Below are 9,949 nucleotides of genomic sequence, written 5' to 3'. Positions count from 1 at the left end.
TGGTTTTTTTTGTAAGTTAATTTGAACAATTTAACCTTTTCCCTTCTCAAGACAGCGGATAGAATTCATTCGAGTTTACAAAACAACAGTAAAGACAAAAAAAGGCAACTTTGCATTGGCTTATGAAAGGTGCTTTATTTCTGCAAACAATACTTAGATCTTCTGAATTTATTCATGGCACTGAAACTAGAATATGTACATCATTACAAAAACGATACATCATTTGTATAAAACAATATGTACATGTTTTTAGCTTATGGTTTTTTGTACAACAGTAAACACATGAAGCCAAAAGAGGAATATTCATGGAATGACTGCTGCCTTCTATCTGGTTCAGATTGCTCCACACATGCTAAAGACAGACATAACTTTTAGAACCATCTTGTGAATCAAAACTACAATGTAGAACTTGGATAGGGTTAAGGATTGGAGCTACAGTAAAAAGGCCACTTGTCATAATTCAAATACCCAATTATTAGCACAGACGCATTGTGATTAAATGCTTCCTGGCTCCATTTAAAGCTCATAATGGCAGAGTCATCACAGTAACAGCATTTAGGACAAAGCCATATTCTTCATACATTTGGCAAAGTTAATGGTAATCAAGTAATGTTCAAAATGCAACTACAGAGCTGCCGTCTACGCAACAGAAAAAAAAAAAAAAAGATCTCAATCACACTAAATAGCAACATTGATTTCTTTGAGAAAGAAAAAAAATCAAGGTCCAAAGTCCAGTGAAGACCTCAGATGTATAAAGTGCACGGGGATGTTTGGAAATTCTAAATTTTGACAGGAAAAAAGAGGAACTCTTATTTTATATGCATCAGCAGGATCACAGCTCTTTAAAAAAAAAAAGAAAAAAAAAAAGAGTGAAGCATTGGCTCTGCACATGGAATGGAAAAAAAAAATGAGCATGCAACTGCAATGCATGCTCTGTGTTATGCACGTGGAATACATTCACCTTGACTGATTACAAAAATAATAAATACAACGGCAACAACAAAAGTACAAAATACAATCAAACAATCCATCATCAATACAGTGCCTACAGACCTGGTCCACCAGAGAAGAAATAAAACTATGATGACACGTCTTTTAACCTGTCAGCCTAATTCTAAGCAGTAAAACTCAGTGCACAGTTACAAAATGCAAATAAATAGCACACAAGTAAAAACAAAATGTCTATCGCATGTTCCCGTTCTGTCGCTAAGTCGACGCGACGAACGGTTTACGAGTCAAACCTGACAGGCATCCACGTTCACCAAACTCTTCATTCAGATTCTCTGACCAAACGCAGCAGATTAAAAAAAAAAAACAAAAAAAAAACGCTTGCCGACAGCATTTCCACTTAAACTGAGGCATGATCGTGAGACGAGCAACTCTCGTTCACCACAAGAAAAGACAAACTTGCACATGAACACGAGCCATTTTTCCTGGGACGGCTAGACTGCGTGGCTGCTTCATTTTTAACGAATAACTAATTGAGTACAAGACAGTTCAGAGCCCCAGAAAGTTAGTTACTTGATACTGGTCAGTTTTTTGTTATACTCTCAATACATAGAGAAAAATTAACAGCCCAGCAAAAGCAGCTACAGTTAAATTTGGCCATCCTTATTAGAGTCATCTTGTCTTCCTTCACCCTTTTGTAAATCTTACGGCGTTCCTGAGCTCTCTCTCCTACCTGCACCCCCCACCCTACACATTATAAACTTGAGCAGATGAAGTTGTCGTGATGGTTGCACTGTTCAGTGTTGACGAAGCAGAGGGTCGCTCTCTTCGGACATATCTGGGTTTCCTCACTGGAAAAGAGAGCAAATGAAGGGTCATAAAATCATCTGTGAGAGGAACAGGAGGACACATTCACTGTAATCACAATTAGCATGTTTGAGCTCATTTTGTGTGGTTTTTTTGTATTGTTTTGTTTTTAAATAGAAAAATTTTCCATGCATCCTCATGAATAATACCAAATACTGCTGCTTCACATAATACTTCCTGGTCAAAGATTACAGTTTACAAAAGAGAGTGTGGCCATCTCACCTGACGAGGAGGGGATCATAACAGCCTGGAAGGAAAAGAGCAAAGGTTAAACAGTTGACGCACAAAGACTTCGTTGAAAACAGATTTGTAGTTTCTACACTCTGAATATGCTACTACTACTAAAAAAAACAAAAAGTCAAAATCCACTTACTGTCTCACTTGGTTGAAATATGAAGGCTGAAAAAGAACAAAAACATAATGTTGCATTTGGAGGGGAAAAAAGAAAGTTACAAAATCAAAGCCAGCACCAAAAGCGTGTCACTGTGAGTCACTGTGCAGTGCTCCTCACCCTTGTTGCGGCGGTAGAAGATACTTGGAAGTCGGTTGGAGCGTTTGAGGTAGAAAAAGGAGGCGACAGAGAGTATCAGGAAGAGGCTGATCAACAGCGTTCCCAGAAGTAGAGAGGCTGCCACACCAGGGCCACCTGCACAAAAACACAGCACAAAAACAGGAAATGAACTGACAGACATTTACTGCATCAAACATTCCCGTCTCTAACCATGCAAGGAATATTACACCGCATGAAATCAGTCTGCACATCTTACCAATTTTAGGAACAACTGTCGTTACAGTTGTATGATTTTTACGCTCCAGTGTGTAGTCTAGAAAGCACAGAAAAAGGCGTGTTAACACAAACGACCCAAACATGAGCGACACAATCCAACACGCAAAGAGCTCAGAGTCCTTACTGTAGGTGCAGACTGTTATATTTTCTAAATCGACAGCTGCCGAGTCGCACAATATGCAGACGGTGTTGGTGTTCTCGAGGACGCGCAGGAAACATCCTGTGAAATTCAAGAGAATGACATCTGTATTACATAGTGTGAATTTTTACACACTTTGATTTGAGTATTTATAGTGCTGTAGCGACAAACTACAAGTCTTTCTCCAGTTTGATACACTAAATTAACTGCAGTTTCTATAATCCGATGAGGTACCAGGGCATGGCGATATATCACGCAGATATCTTTAAGTAGCTGCTAAATGCTGTTTCCATTCATGTATCAAAAAGGCAGAATTGTTTTTAACTTATCTTTGAATCCCAACTGTACAGAATAAATCATCTATATCAGTGATGTCAAACTCATTTTATATCAAAGGCCACGTACAGCCGACATTGATCGTAAGTAAACAAAGTGTTAAATGCACATTTAATCCCTGAGATCTTCAAATGCGTAGTTAAACATTAACACACAAGTGCGATGCACAGCAAGCCTTTTTCCAAACTTCAGAAATGAATTATTCTGAGTCATTATAGGGAATAATTTAGGTCAACTAGACTAAAGAGACCATACGCACAAATTTCCAAAATACTTAACAATCAGAGGCTCTGCACTACTCTGAGTCTTTTAACTCTGCCTAATCGTATACTGATAACAACAATGATGTCAAACGGGTCAAATCTCAGTGGTAGCCAACGTAATAAGGCCAATATGCTTTCTCCCAGTGTTCGTCAGTGATGAGACATTAAAAACATCCACACTACCTGGTTCACAGTGGGTGTCATTTGAGCATGAACTGTTAGCTCTTTGCTTATCACCACAACATTCAAGTGAGTTCTGATGTAGGGCCTGTAAGCAGAGAAGCATGCATAGATTAAGAGATCGACATCGGCAGAACATAGCATGAGCTGGTCTTTTGCCTTAGGTAACGTTCATTTCCTACCTTAGTTACAGGCGTCTCGGGTCTGATAAGAATCACGGTGGCAGCAAAGACCAGAAGGAATGGCAGAGCCATATTTGAACCCTTGGAGAAAAAAACAAACAAAAACAAAAAGCAGACAACTTAATACATTTCATAAACAGGATGTCTATAAAGCCTACATACTGGCTAAATTTCCTTTTAGAAAACCAGTAAGTAATGAGAGCTGGCTTCAGATTTTCTTATCTTAAATCATATATATTTTTTTATTTATTCAACCCTAATGCAACTTATAGACTTTATTTGAGCCCTCTGCAGTTAAGTGCCTGTCTAACCTGCCAAGTGTTTGTTGTAACACTATTTGCTTTCACCTTCCTCTCTTCCCCAACCGGTCGAAGCAGATGTCTGCCCTCACATAGTCAGGTTCTGCAAATGTTTTTTTTTCCGGTTACAGGAATTATTCACTCCCTATTGTCACAAAAGATTTACCAAGAATTTGACAAAAAGAAAAAACAAACAAACAATTTCATCACTCCTTAACAACACTTGTTGCCGCTGATTTTCATTCCAGTTATTTAATACTTTGGAATACTACGGTTGTCCTTTCTTAAAGATTACACTCAGACCATTTCTGATGAGTGTTCAGTGAACAGTAGGTGGATCAACTGGGCCAGATGATCTTTCAGATCCTGTGGCAGTTAGTTACATTCACATACTATTAATCGGTTTGGATTACTTAAACAAACTTGTCCTGTTTCCTTATTTTTAAAGGTCATGCTGCACACCATGCCAGCAAATGTTAAGTTTTTACTTTACAAATCATTTTGTTGTCGCTAAGATACTTTTTTCTGTCTGTCAAACTGTGCCAACTTTTTCTTTCTTTTTTTGAGATTCGGCTAAATAAATGGGAACGAATTATGTGGTTTTGTGACAAGTTACTAGTAACAAAATGACTAAAGACAGAAAAACTGGTTAGGTGCTAAGCTATCTGTTATGGGTAGACACAACACTGCTTCATCCTTTGAATTAGGAGAGTCTTTTATGCTTGAATGATTCACAGGTCAGTGTTAAGTGGTCTAACAAAATTTAAAAAAATGGTCAGGTACAAGGAATGGACTGAAAAGGAATGAAAAAGCATCCAATGTCCAAAGAAAAACTTTAAAGAATCTTCAGAAAACAAAATAAGATATGAAGGATGGCTCAAGGCACAGTACTGTAGGTAAATATGTTTGTCTCTAACTGCTTTAACTTAGTTAATATAAAAATACATTTGTCTGATCACAACAGTGGAAGATCCAGTATATGCTTGATAGTAAACTACAATTTAGTTACCATTAAACAGTTTGAACATTCATGACAACACAAATAAATGCATAGCCCTTTTTTTGTTGTTAATAAAGTAGTTTTCACTATTTCCCCCCACAACTTTTTATTGTGGAAAAACTACACTTTTACATCTAACTCTGCGGCACAATACAATTATTTGAGGAGAAAAGCAGCAAAGCTAAATTATCAGAAAACTGCACGCAACGAGCTAACGTCAGTGAAGCTACACAGCGATAGCTAGCACCTGTCACCGAGCTGAAGGCTTAACTTGATTGTTGTAGCAGTTAAAATAACGCCCAACTACCGAGTTGAAGATCTAAACCTTTTTTCATATGATCGGATATATTTACAATCTAACAACATCAGTAGCCGCTGAGTGTGGAGACAGAAAAAGTTAACTTACCAGCCAAACACCAGGCTTTGGCCTGACCAAACTCCTAGGCGCGGTTTAGTAACCGGCTGGTCTCGTCCGCCGCGGAGGTGTTACCACTCAGATAGTAACAGCTATTGCCAGACTGCTCATCACAACACCTCTGGTGTTGACCCACAAACAGATAATCCTACAACGACTGGCTCACAGCTACCGGATTTACATTTAGCATGTAAACTTCCGGAAACGCCTTTCAAAATAAGAGTTATAAGAACGGCGACGCTCCTGTGAGAAAGAACAGAATAACAAGCAGAACATTTGTTTTATTTCTCTTCTCATTCTCCATTTCGTCCTCCTCCTAGTACCAGTAATAATGATAATATTAATAATGGATCAGTACACACAACGCTCTTGAATTTGCGAGGGTTTGGAAATTATAAATTGCAGTTTTGAACACTCAAATATTTTCACAGGATTTACAGAGTAACTGAAATTTTTTAAACAAAGTACAAAACAATATTGTGTTAGTAATAATTCATTTAATAATAATGGACCACTTTACAGTCCTGTTTAGCTTGTTGTATTGCTTTTATCTTTAATCTAATTTCTGCAGATGTTTGAAAATAAATGCCGATAGATCCATGGGTGGGTGAGCAAGGCATGTCAATAAATACTTGGATTGATAAAGCATCTCTGTATGATAAGAAAAACTTTCTCAAGGACCGGTGTCCCTGCAGCAACACACCTCAATAAAATCAGTAGGTCATTAGCAAGACTCTATAGAACTTTACTGCATGCTGAGGTGGCAACCCCTAACCCTACTCAAGTAAATTTACATAAATGTAAGAAAATGTGTTTGGAAAATGTACTTGTAAAATTACTTTTTATTGCACCATGCTCATTCACTCATGAGCTGCTGTAACATAAATCAGATGGCTGAACTGCCACCTCAGCATACAATCAAGTTCTATAGTCTTACTAATAATGACCTACTAATTTTATTCAGGTGTGTTGCAGTAGGACACATTCCGACGGCCACTGAACGCAGCGCAGCCTCTGCAGATGGCGGGAGTTTTAATTACGTTTCACACAGCTAGCTATCAATAATCACATCTGTAAGAACTGTGAGGTAATTTAAATAATATATTTCAGTGGTGAATTACTGATATAACATCTATACACACTAACGTTAACAAGATTACTTTTTACTGAAGACCTTTATTGATGTTCTAGCTGTGAACAACTTGCTAATATCTACCTGTCAGCTACTGTACTGCTAATATGACAGTTAGATGAGACTGTGGCTAACTTATTATCTTTACAAACAGATAACCAAAGAGCAATGAATCATATACGAAATATAAAGGAAATGCTAAATATCCCAACTGGAAGCAGGTAATTAAAATGTGCCACTACACTATTTTTTTTCTGTTTTTTAATCTCTTGTTATTGACATATAACATTGCTATTTTCCCTTTAATTCTAAAAACATTTGAAGTTTTTCATGTAAACACATGTAAACACAATTTAAAAAAAAAAGGTTACTAAATGGTTTTGCTACATAATTTGACTGTGTTTGTGTTTTCTTCTCTATTGTTACACTTCATTGGGATGAAAATGCAAACAGAAATGCATCTACCAGTGGTTTCTCCAGTTTGTCAGACTCTCAGATCTTCTTTGAGTCTCAGTTTTGGCATGAAAATTCTCAGAGCGCATCTCAGGATATGAGTTTGTCCTCCAGAACTTCCCAGCAAAGTTCACAAGAGGTAGGATTTCCCATGTTCACCTTGCAGATGGTTCTTGGTTACGAAATGCAAAGCCAAGCATTAGAAATGGGAATAACCAAACACCCCACGATATGATATTAATACAATACTTCAATGAGGATATGATATTATTGCAATTTTTAACGTCGGAGTACTGCAATAACTTACTTTGCAATTTGTCACCTTTTTTTGAACGCAAATTATTCCTCACAGTTAAACTTTGTAAATGAATTGTGCTCATTGACAAAGACTCATTCACACTGATGGCAACATGTTGGCAATCTGTTAGATCTCACTTGATGTTATTTCAGGAGATGAGTGCTCTTGTTCATAGTATTCCAAGAATATTTAATTTTATTTAATAAAATATCAGTATTTGGTGTCTCTATCAAAATCGCAGTACAATGCTGTATTGATTTTTCCCTCCACCCTGTTAAATTCATAAAAGGTCTAACGACGAGGCAAATATTGTAGTAATGGTTTGCATTTTCTTTGTGTATATTATACAGTCTTGAAACTACATACTCAACCAAATCTATAACTTTGGCTCCCACTTATACTAACATTTACAGGTCTTTGACTGTAGCCCTTCTTTACATATTTCCTCCATGAAACCACTGTGCGTTTTACTGTCTTTGTTTCATCACACTTATTACTGTTAACCCAATTCCCCAGTCAGATCACCTGTTTTCATTCAGCTAATTATTCTCTTTTTATAGAGCTGCAGCTCTCCTCTTTTCATTTGCAATACTGTGTTAATTTCTAGCATGCTCTTATTTAGTTTTAACTCTTGTCTGTAATCTGGATTTTTCCAAAGCCAATTAACTCTACCTGTAAATTGTTAAAGCTTGGCCATTTTTACATTAATGTCAAATATTTAAATGACAAAGACAATATGGTAAAGAAATGAGTAGATGTTCGTTGTATGAAAAATAAGCATTTCTGAATTTCCAATACCATAAAAGTTGTTTATGTGTGTGACAAAAACTAATGGGATCATAAGCGCGCACACACAAACATATTAAATAATTCTTGCTTTCCTAACATTTGTATTTTGTCTCTGTTTAGGGGAGTGACCCAAAGTTTTCAAGCAGTTATCACACTAAGCCTCTCCTCCTTGGAGACTTGAAGGATAAAACCAGAACTTCAGGAATACTGGCTAAATTTGAAGAAGACAAGAAAAAGGCAAAAGAAAAAAAGGACAGGTGCGTCTTTTTGTCATTTCAAATATGCAACTCTAAATCCCTACGTAACCTTTTTTCCCTGCTTTTTGCTTTAACAGTGATCACTTAGCCAAAGAATGCCAGCATATCAGAGAAACACTTAGCAATGTAAGTGATAACGTAAACTGATTCTAGTTATTCAAATTCAGATGACCTTCTCTTTAAAATGTTTTTAATTTGAAAACAAAAAAATGTTCTTTTCAGATTCAACAGCTGGTTGCTGGCACTGAGAGAAACGCAGCAGTGTGCCAAATAGTTTCTGAAAAAATTGACAATTTCACATCAACATGTAAGTTTCCTTGTTGAATTGAGTGTTTTTATAAAACATGGTTAAGTTGATGTATTGAAAAGGAAATATTAACACCAGCAGATGGTGCTGCTTGCCGCGCAGCAATCCACTTCTAACGCCGTTGTCATTTTTATTCTGTGTTTAATGTTTTTATTTGTTCATCCCAGTGCAAAATAATTTGGACAATCATCAGGGCCACATCTCCCAGCAGTTTAAGACTTTGGTAAATAATATGGACTCCCAACAGGATGTGATGACACAACTTAAGGAAACAGTGCAAAAGGTGAAGCTGTTGTCTGTCGTGTTCTTTATTTTGAAATGAGATTTAATTGGCAATGTTTCTGATGAGTGAGGAGTATAACTGTTCATTTATACCCTGTAGAATGGAGACACTGTAGCAGAGCTTGACTCACATCTGCAAAACTTAAAAAGTAGTCTGGAGGGTCTGAGAGAGGAACAGGGAAGACAAGGACACATGCTCGAAGAGGCCCTGAAGCTGCTCAGCGCCTTACTCTCAGAGCACTTGTCCAAACCCCGCTCTGAGGGAGTGATGGATAACACCATGCAGACGTCACCAGCACCAGAGGAGTCGGTGTCCAGCATCCTGCACAACAGCAAGCTTGAAGGCACACAGGTTACATGTGCGTCATACAACGCTGAACAACACCAGGTTGAAGTTCCCCGTCGTAATCGCAGCCACCTAGCTGGAAAGCAGAAATTTACTCAGAGACAAAGAAGGCCCAAAAAGAGACCCCTGGTTTTGTCACAGAGGAGTAAGGGTGCAGTCTCGGATGAAAACCGTCAACCTCTCGTGAACAAACAGCAGAAACCTGAGAGCTGTGACATGAGCACAGTGAGCAGCAAGGACAGTGTCAGTCCAGGCAGTCTGGTGCCACTTAACAAGGAGAGGAGATCCAGTGAAACTGAAGGTTGTTTCATCACGCCTCTGAGCTTCTGGTCTCAGGACAGCAGCAGCTCTCTGTGCCTCACAGAAATAGACCCCATCTTAGAGAAGCTGTCAGCAGAGCAGGGCTCTACTGTACAACCAGGAAGCTTGTGGCAGCTGTTTGATTCTGAATTAGACTTTTAAAGAATAATTAAAGGTGCCAAAATGTGTTCTTTATTTATTTTCAGAGCATAGAGCAGAAAAGACTAAAAGTATATCTATATTTATTATTTGTATTTATTAGTTCTGACCTGTGTTCTCTTGGAAATGTGTTCCCTTTTGTCTTTGTGAAAGAGCTGTAAAAAAAACTGAGCACTGTGTTGTACACAAAGCATTAAAATTGTTGACCTT

General features: G+C 37.7%; 2 protein-coding genes across 3 annotated transcripts; one reads left to right on the top strand and one right to left on the bottom strand.

The window, feature by feature from the left end:
* Positions 1–115: 115 nt before the first annotated feature.
* lg5h1orf159 (linkage group 5 C1orf159 homolog) lies at positions 116–5,610 on the bottom strand. The gene is made up of 9 exons (XM_004548522.4): positions 5,408–5,610; positions 3,703–3,783; positions 3,524–3,608; positions 2,727–2,822; positions 2,583–2,639; positions 2,327–2,461; positions 2,189–2,214; positions 2,038–2,062; positions 116–1,799 (listed from the first exon to the last, which is right to left on the bottom strand). Exons 2-9 carry the CDS (start codon positions 3,772–3,774, stop codon positions 1,696–1,698), a joined length of 600 nt encoding a protein of 199 aa, XP_004548579.1. The 5' UTR covers positions 3,775–3,783; positions 5,408–5,610; the 3' UTR covers positions 116–1,695.
* A 782-nt stretch (positions 5,611–6,392) lies between these two features.
* Positions 6,393–9,947, top strand: ccdc36 (coiled-coil domain containing 36). 2 transcript variants are annotated; one of them, XM_004548521.5, is made up of 8 exons: positions 6,393–6,503; positions 6,703–6,769; positions 7,002–7,140; positions 8,209–8,345; positions 8,423–8,471; positions 8,568–8,652; positions 8,820–8,935; positions 9,035–9,947. In XM_004548521.5, exons 2-8 carry the CDS (start codon positions 6,717–6,719, stop codon positions 9,740–9,742), a joined length of 1,287 nt encoding a protein of 428 aa, XP_004548578.1. In that variant the 5' UTR covers positions 6,393–6,503; positions 6,703–6,716; the 3' UTR covers positions 9,743–9,947. The 2 variants fall into 2 exon arrangements, with proteins under 2 accessions (XP_004548578.1, XP_076740580.1); XM_076884465.1 differs by lacking the exons at positions 6,393–6,503; positions 6,703–6,769; positions 7,002–7,140 and adding an exon at positions 7,903–8,038.
* The last annotated feature ends 2 nt before the right edge of the window (positions 9,948–9,949 follow it).

This window comes from Maylandia zebra, linkage group LG5 (genome assembly GCF_041146795.1).
Source record: "Maylandia zebra isolate NMK-2024a linkage group LG5, Mzebra_GT3a, whole genome shotgun sequence".
NCBI lineage: Eukaryota > Metazoa > Chordata > Actinopteri > Cichliformes > Cichlidae > Maylandia > Maylandia zebra.
This window is presented reverse-complemented; position numbering and strand designations above follow the sequence as displayed.

Bases quoted from the DNA above. Each gene is read 5' to 3' on its own strand.
- lg5h1orf159 (XM_004548522.4), bottom strand. From the start codon at position 3,774: ATGGCTCTGCCATTCCTTCTGGTCTTTGCTGCCACCGTGATTCTTATC. The intron at 3,609-3,702 runs GTAGGAAATGAA...CTCTGCTTACAG, and splicing joins CCGAGACGCCTGTAACTAAG to GCCCTACATCAGAACTCACT. The intron at 1,800-2,037 runs GTGAGATGGCCA...TCTCTTTTCCAG, and splicing joins TATGATCCCCTCCTCGTCAG to TGAGGAAACCCAGATATGTC.
- ccdc36 (XM_004548521.5), top strand. From the start codon at position 6,717: ATGAATCATATACGAAATATAAAGGAAATGCTAAATATCCCAACTGGA. The intron at 8,472-8,567 runs GTAAGTGATAAC...TGTTCTTTTCAG, and splicing joins TCAGAGAAACACTTAGCAAT to ATTCAACAGCTGGTTGCTGG. The intron at 8,936-9,034 runs GTGAAGCTGTTG...TATACCCTGTAG, and splicing joins TTAAGGAAACAGTGCAAAAG to AATGGAGACACTGTAGCAGA.